The 19605-nt window shown below is 42.5% G+C and overlaps 1 protein-coding gene across 3 annotated transcripts in view; it reads right to left on the bottom strand.

Moving 5' to 3' along the window:
* The window catches only part of Abp1 (Actin binding protein 1), an 82092-nt gene that overhangs the window by 35853 nt on the left and 26634 nt on the right, over positions 1–19605 (bottom strand). For all 3 annotated transcript variants that reach the window (XM_065449583.1, XM_065449588.1, XM_065449595.1), the window contains 4 exons: positions 16194–16316; positions 10258–10338; positions 2702–2851; positions 309–468 (listed from right to left, as the gene is read on the bottom strand). In XM_065449583.1, coding sequence (XP_065305655.1) covers positions 309–468; positions 2702–2851; positions 10258–10338; positions 16194–16316 — 514 coding nt within the window. The remainder of the gene's footprint in view (positions 1–308; positions 469–2701; positions 2852–10257; positions 10339–16193; positions 16317–19605) is intronic.

The following is a 19605-nucleotide window of genomic DNA, read 5'->3' as shown; positions in this document are numbered from 1 at the left end:
AGTCCAAACTCCTATCACAGTTGTACAGTGAGAGCACAACCATTCCATTGCAGCAAAATGCTGTGACAAAGTCTGCATTGTTGCAGACTATGTGTGTTTCTGATTTATTCTGGATAAAACAGACAAGTAAATGTGCCCGAATGTGTTATTAAACTGTATGCGCTGTGAAATGCACCTTGCTATAAAATGTGAACACAAATGAGCCACCAGTTTAGCCAGAAGAGTCAAGTGTACCTGGCAGTCCTTTTTAGGCTACATTTGGTACTTGCTTAGTTCAACAGATAATAAAGGTATGAAAGGTTGCATACCTTCCCAGCTCTGATTGTGAGTCTGCTCAGTCTCAGGCTCTGATCGAGTAGACTCTGTGTCCTGAAGCTGGTTGCGTGTGTATGTGAACTCAGCCGGAGGCGATGTCACTGCCGCCTCCCGATTGTTCTGCATAGCATGCGGGCTAGCACATGCATCAGCCTGTAAATAACAAAGCCAAAACAAGAGACACAACTTAGGATGAGGGTAAGCGGCTCTGTCAGAAAAAAAAAAAACGACAACACCTGCTTTTATCATTACATGCCAACATTAATGGAGTCCTGACATGTAAATTTTGTGCCCCGCATCATTTTGCTTCTTTATGTAGCTATCAGTTCCCTAATTACGGTACGAAGCCACAATTGCTTGAGAGTTCTACAAATAATTATTTACAGCACATCTTATGCAACACATTTAAAACACACACCAAGTGCTGCACGGCTTTAGATGTGAAAAGAAAGAAGAGAAAAAAGGGGAAAAAATAATAATCACACCACTGAAAGCAACAGCGGTGGTCCTATGGTATCCCAAACCACTTAAGGGCATGCCAGTTAGCCTGGTGTGGTGGTTGAAGGCCATACATTGACTGTGTCACTAAAAGCTGCAGAAGTGGCCCTTCTAATTGTGTGCTTCTCCTGGAAACGCAGGGAACACACTTTCCCCTTTTATCCTGTCAAGCGACTCACCTTTTGGCAGCATGGTGATAGTATGTACGTATATGGCTAATGACTGGTACCACGAGACCGACACATCAGGTTTAGGTGACATGAATAGCCTCCCTTTTCATGTGTGAAGGCACTGCAGTTGGCATGCATTTTGAAGTGGTCGCATTAAAAAGTAACATAATTATTTGTAGCACACTTAAAGAATTGAGGCTCCCTAGTGTAAAAATGCTGGGTTAACAGTTACCTAAAAAAGAAACAAAACAGAAAAAAATTCTGTTGGTACTCCTTTGACATGCTAAAGCACTTCCACAACTTTCATCCCATACGGGCCTCCCACAATGAAATTTTGCTCCAGCCAGTCCTGATTGCCAACTAACACATGGTGTCAGGACTCAAGTGACTAAAGCGTGCTGGAGCACAAGAATGCATATGAGAATTGCATTTCAGATGCACCAGACCACATCTGCATACCTCATTTCTACTCATGGCCTCATGCATGCACCATCAAATGCACCAGTGTCTAGTCAGAAAAGTGTGGTGCCAAGTGGAAGGGAGCTTACAAATTCCTTGGCAATGAGCAAACTAATGTGTAGCGCCTAGGAGTAGCTGTGCTGTTTAGTTATAGCCAATGAATACGGCAAATGGCATTATGGTGACCTTATCCTAGTGAGTCATACTGTCATTGGAAACATAGTGGCAACGTAACATTCATGGACTATGATGACGACGATAATAATGTAGGCATGGCATCATCTGACGGTGATCGCTAGTACCTAATAAGTGCAATCTGTACATGCAACGGAATGCTTTTGGTCTCATAGTTATTGGCTTAGTTTCTTGCAAGATTCTGTTCGTGAATGCTCGATGACAAGACAGCAACTATATGGACGGCTGTACAGAAGCCTGTGGAGTAATTTTTATTGCAGAAATAAAGACACCTCACTTTACCAAATTCCCAATTTAAGTTTCTTTTTCTGCACGCACAGCTTTATTATATTGTGCACAAGTACAAATGGTGGCACAAATGTCAAACCGGCTTCATGTACAGCTGCACTTTATGCTTCGACCTTAGCTTTGGTTCAAAGCTGGCTCTTTAATCAGTTTCTGGTCAACTTTTTACTTTATGGCCAAAGACACATAGTGCCTTGCTAGCGCTGCAATCAGTGACTTGCTAAGAATGTGGTGTTGCTGAAATATGTCAAGTGCATCTAGCGACGAAACTGCCTCGACAGGCTCAGTGTCAATCAAATGGCAGGCAGTATATTTTGTTTCAATTAAAAACAACCTCACAGTGAAGAGATGCTTCAGGCTCTTGAAAAGTTCCAATTGGACATGCCAAGCACAACACTTGGGTAACGTGGAAAGGATGTGCACTGCAGGCGACCAGTCTACACGTTTCCCGATGTGCTCATGAAGTGCTCCATTTTGACGCTATCAAAGCCAGTCAACTATGGAAAGACAGTACCAAAGGCAAGGTCACTGACGGCTGCATTGCTATTGGGAGTGATGACAAAGCCTGCAACGCCTAGAATTCAGCAGTAAGTCATAGCTATATTTGTTGTCAAACGTCCTTCACAACTTTTGTCTCTCTCTCTCTCTCTTTTCCACAAGTCCCTGTTGTGAGGGTCTTTTCATACTCAAATGTCGGATTATGTGCGGCAATATATAAAGCAGTCACTTTGCAGCAGACACAAAGTAACCCACAGAAAGGCCAACTATGCATTACTTACTCTTGAGACCGTGCTCCCATGATTATTATGGTTTGCAGATGCATGATTTTCAGCACAAGCAGCTTGGGAGGCATAGGTACCAGAGTACGTGGTGGGTTCAAACATGGCCTTTGGATTGATGGTCCGCTGGGCAATCAGTGCTTGTGCTTCCTGCAGCCCAAAAATTTCTCCCCTGCATTTGGTATTTCCATTTGCCAACACTACACAGCAAAAACTGTAATAACAGTAATCAATGCAAGTTATAGTGTTTTGGCAGTAGCTATAACGATCCTTCAACTCAAGCCCTTGCATTAGCCTACTGACTCATATGATGACTGTTACTGAACAGGCTTTCGCTTGTACGCAAAGCAACGCCATAGGAACAGTGACAGCAGGCGTACAAGCTGACCATGCAGAAGAAAAGCCTTGCGAGGGCCACAACGTTCTAGGCATAAAGCTATGTGCAATAGCTAGGCAAAACACAGAATGGCTTGCTCATACAATCTACAGACACATGCACACCAGTTTGCTGCTTTTGCATTTTGCTCACCAAAACAAGGAAGCAGGTGACAGTGACTTCGGTTCATTAGCTAAGTAGTGATGCTATTTCATTCATGCCATCACCAGGTACTGTCAGCTTACAGGATATCCACAGTGCAGTGTACCAAATTTAAAAGATGAAAGAAACATTTGTGCAACACACATCTCTCCGTATCAGCAGTATCCGCTGCTACACACTGCCCTGAGTGTGTACCCATTGTGCACAGAGAATTTCCATACTTTATACAAATGTTTCTACAGTGAGCTTTCATCAGCTTTCAGTGCTCATGCGCTACCTAAAACGTACGCAAGTGCTATCAATTGTAACATTCCATTCTTGTTTTGCGTGAAAGTCTCAGTAGGTTCTTAATCAGAGGGCATTCAGTGGGCATGGGAGCAGTGACAACGGCATGGCTCCAATGCTTCGTTTTTTCACCGTGCAAGCTGTGCTGTCGCTCATAGTGACGACATCTTCGGCTGCACCCTGTGGCTCGCCGATTGATCTTGGCCCGGCGGCTGAACTTCCCTGAATTTCCTACACCGACAGCTTCTGCGCGTCCAGCCACGGTTCTACACTCGCGGAGTGGCTCGACCATAGCCATCCAGCATCATCGACAACGCCATCACCACCCGCACCATATTTAAGAAGCCGACGCGCCTGCTTTCCCTTCAGTGGGCATGGGAGCAGTGACAACGGCATGGCTCCAATGCTTCGTTTTTTCACCGTGCAGGTGTGTACGCAGCATTCTTTGCACCCAAAAAGGAGTGATGATCGCTGTTTGTTACTGTTCCCGTGTCCATGGGTTTGCTGTGTAGTTGCTTGTGATTGTTTTTCGTTGGTTCTCTTGCTATTGTGCTCGGGTGACATTGAATCGAACACGGGCCCTACAACTCGCTCCGAGGCCCTCCTATATATGGATAGCCTACCAGATGATCCATCTGGTCAAATGAAGGTTATATTTCAGCTCCTGAAAGAAGTACACTCTCGTACACTGCAAAGCTCAAAAGGTCAGGCCAAAATGACTGCGAACGTAAAAGCCATTAAAAATAGTCAAAAGAACATTGAATCAAAGTTAGCTGGCATGCACAAGAGGCTTGATGAACTCGAGGATAGGCCACGAAATTTAACAACATTACATAAGAACTTTCATAGTTAAAGAAATCGATGGATGAGCAGCCTAATCGAAATGGTTCTCTGCAGTCTCGTCTTGACGAAGCTGAAGACAGATCCCGACGTGAGAATTTAATATTTCGGGGTACATCAGATGCTAAAGAGTCTTAGGCAGATACCGAATCTAAACTATTGGAAGCATTGACTGAGGTCGTCGACTTGTGCTCTGGTGCTTTAATCCAAAATGCTTGGGCATTTTTTCACATGACAAGTATCATCCTGTCATAGTCAAATTTACCAACTCAAAAATGACAGAAAAGATACTCTCCTTGCGTAATGAATTCAAGTCGAAAGGCATCACTATCAGCGAATATTTCTCGCCTGAAACATGCTTGGCTCGAAAAAAATTATTTGAATTCGGTAGCACCCACGCTGGCCCTCGCTCTTTTAAACTATGATACAACAAGCTTAAACTATGATACAACAAGCTATACTTTAATAACCGATGCTTTATGTATAACGCAATCACTGGCACTGTCGACGAGGCCGGGACACGTGGCAGACATGATGTGCAGGGAACAGTGACCGCTGACACTGCCAATGGGATTGGCACACGTGGCGAAGCCAGTAGATTAGATACCGATTCCGCATGGGAAGTTGTATCCTAGGGAATCGTGAGAGGCCGTGGGAAGTTATCTCCTGTGTCTGTTCTTTTTACCAACATCAGAAGCGTTCTTAATAAACGTACTAACTTATCTTCTGTCATTGATACATGTACACCTCCCATTGTTTCACTAACAGAAACCTGGCTCCCAACGCACGTGTCTGATTTTGAAATCTTTCACGACGCTCATTGTTACACAATGTATCATTGCGATAGGACGGCAAGACGTGGCGGTGGTGTTCTGCTGGCCATTTCAAAAAATATTCCTTCTACATGCATTCAAATCTGCAGCGAGTTGGAACTAGTTTTCGCTTTGGTAGTCATCGATCATCTGGAAATAATTATTGGTGTCTGCTACCGCCCCCCATCCTATTCGTCCACATTTACTAACGAACTTCATGATGCTATAAACTTGGTTCACACACGCTATCTTAATCACCACTTTTTATACTCGGAGACTTTAACTTTCCAACTATCTTGTGGACTGCTCAACCGCCTTATTCATCGCTGCCTTTGTCACAAGCTATCTTGGACCTATGTAGATTCTTTTTGCTAACTCAGTAACGCAAGTAGGACTGTAACAAGTACTGCAAACACTCTAGATTTAATCCTAACCACAAATCCAGAATTAAATACAGGTCTAACATATCTGCCAGGTATCAGTGATCATCTTCTGCTCCATTTCGTGATTAATATGCCACGTCCTAAAACAAATAAAATTTAAAAAAGAAAACATTCTAGATTACAAACGGGCTAACTTTGCCACTATTAATAACGAACTATCTGCATTTATTAGCTATTTTCTTGTTAATTTCAACACTCGCTCTGTTTAAGAAAACTGGCTACTGTTCAAAACGAAGGTGCACCAACTATCAGACAAATATATTCCTAAGCGCGTCGTCACCTCTAACCCTCAAACACCCTGGTACAATTCATACACCAGGCGACTATCTAACAAAAAGAAACATTTGTTCCGTCTTGCCAAACTTTCACCTTCTATTGAGCGATGGTCGACATACAAGGCTGCTTCCGATACATACGCGAAAACCCTGAAACATGCAAAGAACAACTTTTTGTCTTCTACTTTACCATCTTTATTTTAAAACAAATGTTAAAAAGTTCTGGCACATTATACGCCCTGCACACGACCCTTTAATTACATTGCAAGATACCTGAGGCAACATAATCCCAGATAATCTCTGTGCTACCACACTGAATAGAACATTCATTGAAAGCTTTTCCTCGAGCACGACAATTGATCTTCCAGATATGCCGCACCACGGATTTTCCATTATGTCACCAATAACTATTGATGCTCCTGGCGTTGCTAAATTAATCGAGTCTTTAAAACACGATTCATCTCCGGGGTGTGATGAAATTAGTTCTAAATTCCAAAAAAGTACTTGCACTTATAGTTAACTTACACTAACAAAACTTTTTCAGCAGTCGCTCGATTCATTAAGCCTCCCTAACGACTGGAAAATCGGGAAGGTGGTTCCACTTCACAAATCCGGTAATAAGCACTTGCCTCAAAATTATCGCCCCATTTCACTCACTAGCACATGCTGCAAATTAGTAGAACATATAATTTTTAAGAACATCGCCACCTTTCTTGATGATAACTCTTTTTTTTCTTCTGCGCAACATGGTTTCCGTCAAACTTATTCCTGCGAAACACAGTTACTGTCATTCACCGATAAATTACGTTGCATTCTTGACAAGTCATCTTGTGCCGATTGCATCTTTTTAGACTTTTCGAAAGCTTTTGATAAAGTGTGCCATCAATTGTTGCTTTATTTAGTCATCTTAATCTTGATCGACATGTCTTTAGATGGATTCAATCTTTCCTTCTTAACCGGTGGCAGTTTGTTTTCACTAACGCCACAACATCACCGCTTACTAGCGTGCTATTTGGTGTACCACAAGAATCCGTCCTCGGACCACTTCTATTTTTAATTTATATTAATGACCTTCCGTCCACCCTATCTTTTGCCATCCACCTTTTTGCTGACGACTGTGCAATTTTCCGAGAAATACGTAACCTCAACGACGTTAATACTCTACAGACCGATCTTAAGTTGGTCTCTAACTGGTGCAACACGTGGAAAATGGAATTAAATATCAACAAATGTAAGTACATGTGCGTTTCTCGCTGCTCTAACACTTCCCCTTCTTATTGCCTTAATGGCATTTTTCTTGATTCTGTCACATCATATGAATACCTAGGCGTACATATATCACGAAACTTAACATGGAATACCCATACTGAATATGTTACTAATAATGCTAATTGCATGTTAAGGTATTTATGTTGCAACTTCTCTGCTGCTCCATCGTCCTTAAAACTCCTACTTTATAAATCACTAATACGACCTAAACTTGAATACGCCTCGTCTACATGGGACCCTGGGCATGAAAATCTTGCATCTTCTCTCGAATTTATCCAAAATAACTCCGTTTGCTTCATCTTTTCAAATACCCAAGAAAGTGGATGGGAAAACAGCGTCGCGGTAGCTCAATTGGTAGAGCATCGCACGCGAAATGCAAAGGTTGTGGGTTCGGTTCCCACCTGCGGCAAGTTGTTTTTTCATCCACTTTAATTTCCATTAATTCTTCGTTTCATTATTTTATTTATTAGGCACAAGTAATTCCCCTATGTTGTCCTTGGTGTCAATGTCTGTTGGCTTCTTATGATATGACTAATAAAATCAGGACCCTCGGTTAACCCCTTTCTAACCGTACCACAAGTATCACAGCCATGAAAACTAACCTTTCTCTCCCACCTTTAAAATCTCACAGGAAAATCAGTCGCCTCACTCTATTCCACAAGGTATATCATAACGTCACGCTACATTACATGATGATTTTACTTCACCCCCGGAATACATCTCCCATCGCATTGATTATCGGCACAAGGTTGGCATAAAAAATTGCAATACTAAAGCTTTTTTTCAGTGCTACCTTCTCAGACATCTGTCTGAGAAGGTAGTGCTACCTTCTCAGACACCTCCCTCCCAATATTGCAGCCATTGAAAATAATCAACTATTTCGCGATGCACTAACCACCTTTGTTTATTTTGGAGAATGTTAAAATTATGTTCTAACAAAACTCACTGTATTGTATTGATTGTCTTTGTAACCTATATTACCCACTCCCCTCTGTAATGCCTTTGGCCCTAAGGGTATAATAAATAAATAAATAAATAAATAAATAAATAAATAAATAAATAAATAAATAAATAAATTGTACAGCCAAACTACAGCATAGCGTCCAAGCCTGTGTCAGAGGGTGGCTTCAGTGCATCGAGGTAGTGGTGGGAGGACCAGTGCAGAATATAGGCCTGTTTGATTTACAGGCACCACCTGAATCAGTTCACAAGGTGGTGCACCCTGACATTTGTTTCAGCGGTGCCAAGCTATGGCGCTCTCTGAACGACGGCATTCGTTTCAAAAGGTGCAGGTCTGGTTGCCGATTTTTATGCACCCTGTTACAATCGGCCAGCGGGCCTCTCCTGCACCATTGCAACGAATCATTTTATGAAGCTAACAGTGCATCCCCCTCGGACAGACCTGTGGCGCCAGCAAGGCGAGACAGGTTTAGCGGACCGCATGTTGTTTGTTGGTTCACTGTTGCCGTCGCGGACCAATGGGAACAAGAAACTCATGGAAAAGGGTGTTCTACGGCATTTCCTCACGGACTCTGGTAACCGCCACGTTCGTTTGACAGAAGCTCCAGCTAACTGCTGGGTGATCCCAGGAACCAAGACGTGCCAGCTTGAGTTAAGCATGACAATCCCTGTCTACGAAGCTTCCATCCTTTCTCTGTGTTCAGTGAACACAGAGTGTTCAGTGTTCAGGTGTGGGAGTGACTGTGTGAACCCTCGCTCTCAATGCGGGCCCTTCAACATCTTTGGATGCTCCGATTGGACAAAAGTGGGGCGGCAGATTTCCCTGGCCTAGGGATCTAGCGAGGACAGAAGGGGTTTAGGTAAACTTTTTCGGCTCTTCAGGGTGCTTCAATTCAGTTGTGCTAGACTGATGAGACGCAACATTCTCCACTCCTCACGTAGATATTATAAATAAACGCAGTACTCCTCGTTCTCGATGGGAACATGTTCTTCCTTTCAACAACGTTCTTACCGTGGATGAGTCAGATGACAACATGGGCCAGCTACGCCTTTTGACATGCCCGACCCCAACTCTTACAACCCTCCCTAATGATAGTGCAGACATGCAGGTGCGAAGCAGCAGCATAGCAGACGATGTGGCACAGGGCTGTAAGCGCTGTTGAAACCTTGCTTACGTACACGCCTACAGTGTCTACAATGTGGGGTATGATGTTTACATGCAAGAAACCAACCACACCTACAATTCAGGACCTCTTAAACTTACACGGACAGCACACATCAGGCTAGGCGCACAAAACATAAGGATTGCACTGCAGTGGCACCTCGGAATTCGTTTCGAGTGTTACATTGCGTCTGCACCACTGAAATTTAGCTTCACAACTTCTGAACTTCTCGTGACCAGTCATGAACTGATTCACAGTGGTGTAGGCGAACCGAACGGACCTTATGTGACCTCAAAGCAAACTGAGAAGCTGAAAATCAAAAGCAAGCAATGTATACCAAACCTGGTTGCCATGTAACAGAAATGAGAAAAGGCCCTGATGTCACTCTCCACAAAGCTTCCCTGGACTGGCAATTTCAACTTAAGGTGCAGTTCCTCATCTCAACCCGCCCTTTCTCATCTCATATCCAAGCATCCATGCTCCGTGCCTAGTGTCACACTGACCAAAAACATGCAAGCGAGAGCAACCGTTGTTACTTGGCCCACAAATGAGTGCGAAGCCTAAAATGACAAGACTTCCACCGCACATTTTGCAAAGCATGAGAGATTATTGGAGCCCTTTCTGAGCTCTCCTTCCACCATGCTGTTTTCAAACCGTCATAGTACAGTAAAATTTTGTTAATTCAAACTCCAAAAGGACCGGAAATTTATTCTAATAAGATGGAGTATAAACTATGGAGAGCACCTTGAAATATAATGCCCCAATCAATTGTGCAGTACAGCGCACAAAATGTTTGAGTTGACCACATTTCATTTTTTTTCTTTTTTTCTTTCTTTCTCTCTCTCTCTCCTTTTTTTTTTGCTAATGAACAACACAGAAACTGCATTACATTCAAGAAGACGTCACCTCCTTCAAGTGAAACTATGCAGCTTCGGAATAAATTCGCAATGAAGAGGATTACAAAGCACTACCTCACTCCGCTGATTCCTCAAACTCTGCGACCGGCGTTTCCGTTCTTCTTCATCTTGTATGTCCTCTTGCAGCTGCTGCTCCTGCTCCAAGAAAATGCAAGGCAAGCAAAGGTATCTGAACCGGTGGCACATGCAATACAAAATAGAAATAGAAATCCTTTAAGATCATTGCGCAGAAGATACACAGCTCCAGTTGTGAAGAAACAAGCAAGTTTAATGTAAGACCATGTTTTGTCATTGCCAGCTCAGCAAAATAGTTATGTCCCTAACTATGTTCCTAACTGCATTGCTTGCAATAAGTAACAATCCTAACAATTTTTTTTCCCCATCACAATGACTGATGCAGTAGCACTTGACGACCATTTTCTGCAGCCTGACACTTAACTAACTTCATACCCACCATCCCATAGAACATGCATACCTGCCAACCTGTGAAATATAATATTTGTAAAAATGTAATGGACACAACACTGGAAGGTTAAAGGGGGGAATAGCACACATTTTAATTTTTATTTTAAAGTGTGCCCTGAGCACATACTTTTTGTGGAGCACATACATACTTTATTAGCTGCAGTAGAACTTCGTTCATACATTTTAGGAAAAAAAAAAAAAAGGAAACACCAGAGAAAATGCACTAACTGGGAAAACGTACAATTCGAACTAAAGAATTTGACACTCAGCTGTAGTTGACATGTAGGTAATGCGTCATTTCACGCCAAATCAACCAGCGTTTTCTCGAACATCACAGCTGAACATATAGCTGAAACATTTTGCAAGTTTGCTGAAGTTCAAAACTCATTCTCTGCATTTATTTTTGCTGCAAAAACATTTCTAGCATTTTGGCAACAATTTATTTTTCCAGCCCAGCTAAGCTAGAAGGAATCGATCAACATTTTTTTTTTTTTCAAAGGCACAATGTACAATACAGTTGTTTAAATGGTCTGTATGGCAAGACAATGAAGTAGCGTGGCTGTCAAAATATCCAATTTTCAAATATTTGAATACTTCAAGTGCTTTTGGCACCAGCAAAAGTGAGTGAAATTGAAACGTTCGTTTTCTTTCTTTCTAAACACATTAAAATCCACAAGGCACAAATTGAATATAGAATGGTAGCCCGGTTGACATAGAATAGCCGGAAAAGATTTCAAGCTTTGGAGGTTCAGCATATCACGTGAAAAAGAAAAGTGTAAATGTCAATTTTTTTTTTGCAAGAAGCTTCATTTTCAAGGTCAAAAAAGTTGCTTTGGTGGTCGGCCTAAAAATATATGTGACATATGATCGATAGCTCAGCAAGTCTGCTATGTATGTGAGAAGTTACAAAATATTATTCTTGGAATTTTTTTTTCAACTATATCCGTAATGGTCGTAAAAAGGGTGGTTGATTTGGCGTGGAATGACCTTAATGCGAAGAGTCGCGCAGATAGTTGTGGCATGAGGCATGAGACGCCGATGCACATAGATATGGTGGGGCCTCTGGCGGCTCGAGACGTGCTTTGCTGTTTGCCTATTGCATAGTGTTTTAGGACGGCGACAGGAAACAAAAACAAAATTGAGCTGGTGGGCAATGCCGGGTGCCACTGGAAAAAAACAAGGCACTCTATAGTGCAGCGTACAGTAGGCAACGGTGGTGTGCTTGGGTTATCGCCTACTATAATTGTGCAGTACACTTACAACGGCACTACGCCCCACGTGCTGTAAAACAGATAGGTGAAGATGCTTATTGTCATAGGGTTGGCGGCGATACGCGTGCGACGACCAGGGAGATTTGCTGGTACAGGAATAAGAAACTGAGTGTGCACCAGCATTTTCACGCGAGGTGGGCGAGTGAGTATTGCGGTGAAGCTGCCGTGGCGAGCAGCTACTGTTCTCAATTGCATGCACCTTGTGCATTTTCTTGTCTACATGGGATCTAGAAGCCGGAAAACGTATTCTAATATAGCAGTTTGGCAATGTACAGTGAAACCTCGTTAAACCGTAGTTCACCAACACTCGGAAAAAGTACGTACTAAACGGTAGTATTACTTAACCGAAATAGCATGAGATAGCCTTACCTGTCAAAAACGGAGCTCAGAGAGAGTGTGATGAAAGGGGAAAAGACATGCAGTATTTATTCACTTTGCACGACAAAAGTGTTATTTTCGCTTGATGCTACGGCAGCCCAGCAGCGACGACAGCGGCCTCAAACTTACTGAAGCTGCGAGCCAGCTTTTCAGCCAGCCCCCTATTCTCGGAGAACACTCGATGGCAGATTCCTCATTGGCGATGCATGTTCTCCATGCACGAGGGCTGTAGCGCTGCAAAAGTCACGGGCGCCTTTTTCGTTGTGAGGTGCCGTTCTCATCTCAAAGATTGCATCCATGAGGCTAACGTAACGCGCAGCTTCAGCCACTGTCGGGCCTGAATCGCTTGTGCTGTCGCTTTCCGTGTCGTCCTCATCACTATTGCTAGTCGACACTTCGGCAACAACAGAGACAACAAGGGCAAAAAGTCGAATCTCGTAGTCGACATCTCTTTGCAGTCACAGCAGTGCTGCCGAGCAACTTCTTCGCATTCCAAATGCCACACATCGTAGTCAACAGTAGATCCCTGTCGCGTGCCAGTGCCAACTTGTTCATGTCATGTTCGATAGCACAAACAATGTCTAATTTTTCTTCTATGCTGACTCCTTTTTATCCGAGCTTCCGCATGACGCGAGTCCTTGTTTGCACAATGCAACAATGCTCTCTGGCACAGCGCCGAAATAATGTTGATGTTGATGCGGTTTGACACGCAAACACACAGGGCGCTTGGAGGCAGTTGTTCTGATCTCGGAGACTTGTAGTTCTGCCGAGTCACCCGATGGAGACAACACACCGCAGTGTTTGCGCGACAAAAAGTGGAAACACTACGTGTTAACCGACACGTATGCAGTAAGCTGGTACAGTTTATGCGGATACAAAACACATAATGTGTTTTGTATCCGCAATGGCCGCGCAGTCGGGAATTTGACTTTACTACTTTTAAAATGAAACTACTATTTAAGTGGGTATGGTTTAACAAGGTTTTACTGTACTGAACGTCGGTGCTGAAAGAAGGTATTAACACAGCTAGCTGGGCGAGTTGGTGATTGAACATATTCCTAGGCTACTACTTCCTTTTGTCCTTCGTCCGGATTGCGCTGCCTACCCCCCTAGGAACATGAAAGAATGTGTTTTCTGGAAACATATGAACTGGTAAAAAAAAGAAGTTTGGCAGCAAGTTACACTCCTGTAACACTTGAAGGCGAAATCCTGCTGCATACATGGTAATGCATAAAGTTATACGATTGGAGGTGTCAGACTTCTTGCAAGACATAACGGGCAGCAGTGTGAAGTAAATGTATGACGCTGTAGGTCAACCTTCACAACGAAACATGCGAGCACCTAATGCACTACCTAAAGGTTCTTTCGTGCTCTCTTTCTTTCTGTATTTCTTTCGTTTTTTTTTTGTTCTCATTTTCTTTGCTTTCTTGTTCGTTTTCTTTCTTTCCATTGGTCTTTCTTTCTTTGATGTCTTCATGTCTTCATATTCATATATAATCAGCCATTGCATCTTTGCTTGTTTACACGGGTATGGGCCATTCCTGATGATATTTTTTGCATCGCTAATTTTACGCATCACTGGACTAGATGCCGCTTTTTTTGGGTATAAGCCATTGCAACAAGTCACTTAAGGCTTTCGCCTCAATAAGCGCAACTCTATTGGGTCACTTTCGATCGCGAATGTTGACGCTGGGAAATCGTCTATAACAGGATCGTATCAACAAGGTTCTACTTTAATTACTTTTAGACACGCCACACAAGCAGCACACACATTTTTTAGATCACAGCGACTTTTTCAGCAACTTTACTGTTGCCAATTACGTCTGCTTCAAGAACTTTCTTCCTTGAAGCAGGTACCCTCCCCTCTGGTAATAATGTGCTAACTTGGGTTGGTTGGTACATGTCTGAAGAAAACGAGTAACAGCACTGAACAATGGGACATGACTGAAACAGATGAAGTGCTGATTTTCAACCAATATTTCATTGCGTATAGAGCAATATATACAGGGGCTTGAACAGGCAGAAAAGAGAGGAGGAGAACATATCATAGCAGGATGGAATACATAGCGATGAGGGATAATGTGAAAAAGCACAACTAAATGGTCACCATCATCCTCGTGCAAGATACGCAAGTTGCTTCGTGAGGAGCGATATCGAAGGCATGCTCACGCACATACAGCCTCCACACCGGGAGCTATGCACAGCTAAGTGGCTGTCAACCCACCCCTTCATTAAATTTGAATGTTCTCTGAGGCGGTCATTAATACAACGGCCAGTTTGTAGCAATGACCGCACGAGAGAGGGATCTCATATACTACGTTGTGGCAGCAATCAACAGGCTTTTTTGTGTGTTTCTTATCACACTTGCGGAGCCCCGTGTGTTCTCTATTTACTTATTGGCACATTCTGGCACCCCCTCTCTTACATTTTGGCCAATATTCCAAAAGGTAGGGAGCCAAGCTGTAAGGTAGGGGGCCCTTCTTGGAGCAGGGGCCATACTGCCAGCACACATGGTCAGATAAAAACAGTTCAAGGTCAAGAAACCCAAGTTTGTTATTATCAGGAAATTCGGTAGTTCTAGTTTCTTCATGCAGGAACGAAACATGTAAACAATTTGTCCAGCACAAAGTTGAGTATGTCACAAGTTTTAGATTTGTAAAAAAACAAAAAGTCATCCACAAATCTGAACACAAATTTTACAGCGCTTGCCTGTTGCAGGTGTTCCATGAGGCATCTGTCATAACTAGCTAAAAGAATGTCACTAAGTATAGGGGCAAGACGGCAAGAAAAGATGATGTATGCCTATGCATACACCATCTTTTTGAATAAAAAATTTACTATTGTGCTCTATGAAAGTGGAATGTAAATAAAAATGAATTTCTAAGAAGTTCCTAATGCTGATTTCGCAAGAGTCCTGAAAACGGGCATCCCCATAGCAGTCGATGCACTGCTCACTTCAGAGTGCATTTCGCCCTACATTATGTGACTCATGAGCAGCTGACATATGAAATAAGAGAAGACCCCCATCAAGCTATTGCTAAAGGGCATGAAATTATATTACAGTGGCTACTTGGACCTACCGGCACTGGTGGTAATGACCTCACCGACAAAGCCGCCCAGTCTGGCCATCTGGAAGCCCAACCAGTTCCAATCCCTTCATTCAGAAGCGACGCTGCAAGAAAGCTTCATATCGTGGCTAAAGCTACAACACACAAATGCTGGTCTTCTCCCAACCTCCCAAAGTGTCATCTTCATAGGCTTGATCCATCCTTAAAGCTACAACTGCCATCAAAACTTTCCCGCTCTGAGGCAACAGTATTGTGCCCGCTCAGGCTTGGGGTGGCATTTACGAAAGCCTACTGGTTTCTGCATTGGAAAGGGGGATACGCCCGTGTGCGACTCTTGTGGAACTATAGAAACAAATGAGCACATCCTATGTCTCTGTTTCCAGTACGACGTGGAGCATGAAGCTCTCCGGACAGCATTGAACCAACTGGACTCTAGACCATTTTCAGAAATGAAGATCCTTGGACCATGGCCGTACGCGCTAATGGCATAGAAAGCCATGAAAGCGTTGTTGAAGTACCTCAAGTCGACAGGTCTTGGCAACCGTATGTAGACTTGGTGTGAACCTTCAAGTGGGTGCAAAACTGTGCTCTATTTCCTCTCTCTCTCTTTTCATCCCTATACCACTTCCCCCAGTGCAGGGCAGCAAACCGGATGTGCGTCTGGTTAACCTCCCTGCCTTTCCTCTTTTCTATTTCTCTCTTTTGATTTTTTCAACCAGATTGTATGCATTTATTGCCTTAAACAAATATGACCTTCAGTGACTCTCTCCAATGATAACAAGATCAGGATGGATGCAAGCCTACTCACCCAAAGTTTTTTGTTCACTTTGTTGTGCGAAGAGTTCTGGGCGTTCTTCTCTGCCTCCCGCATTTTGTCTATAGAGAGTGATCGTTCCTTGAACCACTCCTCTCTTGCTCGAGCATCCTTCAACTGTGTGAACACAAGTCATCAAATATTGTACTTCAACACCAATGTATCATTAACACTTCCTTGCTTTAAGGAGGTCATGATACCATATATTCACATATGGGCCACTCTGAATGGCTCCACGTATTTTATTCCATCCAACATACCACTCCATAGCTAGTGCACTGATCACTGAATCAACGTTAACTTCCCACTACTTGCACCCAGATAACTAACCTATGCTCTATCCACAATGCATTGAATCACTATTATCATTCCTTCTTCATTAATCCATCACCATGCACTTCATCATTCAGAGAAGGCCTATAGTTCAAGACAAAAATGTACTCAGCTGCATTCCTCCCAAAGGTAAGCAGTGAATGGACACTTACGTAACAAGGAATTTTTGTCAACCCTAGACATTATAAAGCTGAGCGAGCCAATTTGTACAGTTCTATATCTCCATAACATTCCTTCGTTCATATTATGCAATGACTCCTTTCAATTTAATTTTGTCCGGCAACGTTGACTCGCACAATGCCTTGCCACTACCAGCATTGACCACTGAGCACGAAAGATGATGAGGGACAAATGGAATGTGAGAAAAAGAACTGTTTCAAAATGTGGGCCCAATTTCTTTTTCTTCTATTGCTCAAACACATACTGTTGTTTTGCATCTATTACTATGTACAGCAGTAAACAAGGACGTGATAACTCTGGTTAATTTGAGAGAAATATCTGCCAATATCTAACAAATAAGTAGTTATTTTCTCAGTTTGTATGTGCAAGGAAGCACCCAAGACCACTTTTGTTTCATGCTGGTAGCCTTTCTTATTCCATGGTAGTCCTTGCTTTTTTTTTTTTCCAGTTTGAAGTTTTCTAAATGCGCTCGAAATCATTAAAGAATGGTACAATAAAAATGCAACAGCTTTTATTATCCATATAAAGTTAAATCTCAATATAATGAAGTTGGCAAAATTGGCACTATGCTTCTTTATATTGAAATTTGACCTTTTATGCAAACAAGTACAGTCATCTTTCGAAGGTGAAAAATTCAGCGCAAAACCCAGGACAGCCCACAAAGAAGAGACGAGACAAGCACTGGCACTGACTAACTGATTTATTTTTCTTGCGACAACGCATATAAGTACCTTCAACACTCAACCGCGCATGCGTGCACCACAAAAGACAAAGAAATTCATGTCACACTAAAGCCAGTTACTGAAGATGTGCGCGCAGGAAATTATGTTCGGCTGAGTACAGAGACAAGGAGGTATGACTGATACAGTCGTCTGCTTTTTCCTTAATGTGGAAAACCTCCCAGGCTAGCCGCGCATGTTCATTTGTACTTCTGCCGAGAATCGGCATCACGTCGAATCGCGGTACACAATTGCAGCAAGAATTAAGATGGGCAACAAGGTGTACCCCTTTGTCTACATTATTATTTACTTTTTGCTCATGTTCTCTAAGTCGCTCTTTAATACACCGCCCTGTCCGCCCGATTTAAGTCTTTCCACACGAGAGAAGGAAAGCATAAACCACTCTGGTAGAAAATGGGACGTAGGATATACTGTGCTTGATCTGGCATCCTTGCTTTCCTAGGCCCCAGCAATGCTAACTCCAAGAAAAATTTCTTTTCGTTTGTTTTTTACTGACATTAGAAGCATTTTTAACGAAGCTTGATGCTCTCAGTAATCTTGCCGACACAACAGTCTGATCTAATCATGATTACTGAAACTTGGCTTAATTCTACAATAGAAGACTCTGAACTATTGCCATTTTTTCCTAATTTCAATACCTTCAGGCATGATCGAACTACCAAACGTGGTGGCAGTGTATTCATTGGCACACATAAGGACCTTCAATGTACTGAAATTAAGACACTGTCCTCCCTAGAAATTCTGTTCGTCCTGTGTAACACCTCTTACCCACCCACAATAATCGCAGTCTGCTATCGCCCCCCTGGTAATGATCCTAACTTTGTTGCAGAATTCCACAAAACATTGTGTTCGGTAACTGAATTGCTTCACCGATGTTACTGTTCAGTGATTTTAACTTTCCCACCATAAACTGGACTAACCTAACATCAGCAACTTCACAACACAGTACGGAAAGCGATTTTGTTAACTCATGCCTAACCTTTGGATTAACGCAACTTGTCACTGAACCTACACGTCAAAGTTTAAATTCTTCTAACATACTCGACCTCATTTTTGCTTCTGATCCTGACAAAGTTTATGCAATGATGCATCTGCCTGGTCTTAGTGAACATTCTATAATACATGCATTGTACTCCTGTCAGCTTACACAACCTACAAAGATAACCAAAGTGATCAAACTGTATGACAAAGGGAATTACTCGGCAATTAACTCGGAACTTGCACATTTTGCTGCTTCATTCCACACCAGTTTCTTTATGCGTTCTGTCGAAAATAACTGGCTGCTTTTTAAAAACAAAATGCTTTATGTGTTCGCGAGATACGTACCCGTTATCACCCTAACCGAAAAACAGTCATCCCCATGGTTTAATATCACACTAAAGTGTCTTAACAATAAAAAGAAAAGGCTTTTTCACTAGGCTAAACGATTTAACAACGCAGGTGCATGGAATAAGTATTACCTTACAGAAAAAGAATTCGAAGCTCTAGCAAATAAAGAAAAACACACTTTTTTTTTACAAGCGCTGCTGCCTATGTTAAGAAATAACCCCCCAAAATTCTGGAAGGTTATTAACCCTAATAACTCCCAGCCATTAGTTCTGTTTGATGAACAAAACCATCGTATTCCCAATTGCAAAATTGCTGAACAACTTAACAGTACTTTTTCTTCCGTCTTCACAATTGAACCTATTAACATATTACCTCGCTTCCCTCTTTCGGATCATGCAGTCATGCCTGATATTACCTTTTGTCCTTACGGCATTGAGAAACTAATTTATTCATTAAAACTTACATCATCGTCTGGTGTCGAAATAAATGTTAAAATGCTGAAAAACACAACACCAAAACAAATGTGAGCGCGATGTTATGTGCTATTTTTCAGCAATCATTGTCATCAGGAGTGGTGCCGGAAGACTGGAGAGTAGGCAAGATTGTTCCAGTCCCCAAAAAAGGTCCTCCATCATTGTGCTCTAGTTATCGTCCCATTTCACTCACCAGTGTTTGTTGCAAACTAATGGAGCATGTTATTTACTCTCAGATTGTGAACTTATTAGTATCCAATAACCTCTTTCACCCAGCTCAACATGGCTTTCGTAAAGGTCTTTCATGTGACAACCAACTAGCTTTATTTCTTCATGATCCAAGCTCTAACC

This window comes from Dermacentor albipictus, chromosome 1, assembly GCF_038994185.2.
Source record: "Dermacentor albipictus isolate Rhodes 1998 colony chromosome 1, USDA_Dalb.pri_finalv2, whole genome shotgun sequence".
NCBI lineage: Eukaryota > Metazoa > Arthropoda > Arachnida > Ixodida > Ixodidae > Dermacentor > Dermacentor albipictus.
Note: the sequence above shows the minus strand (reverse complement) of the source record. Positions and strands in the feature narration are given on the sequence as shown.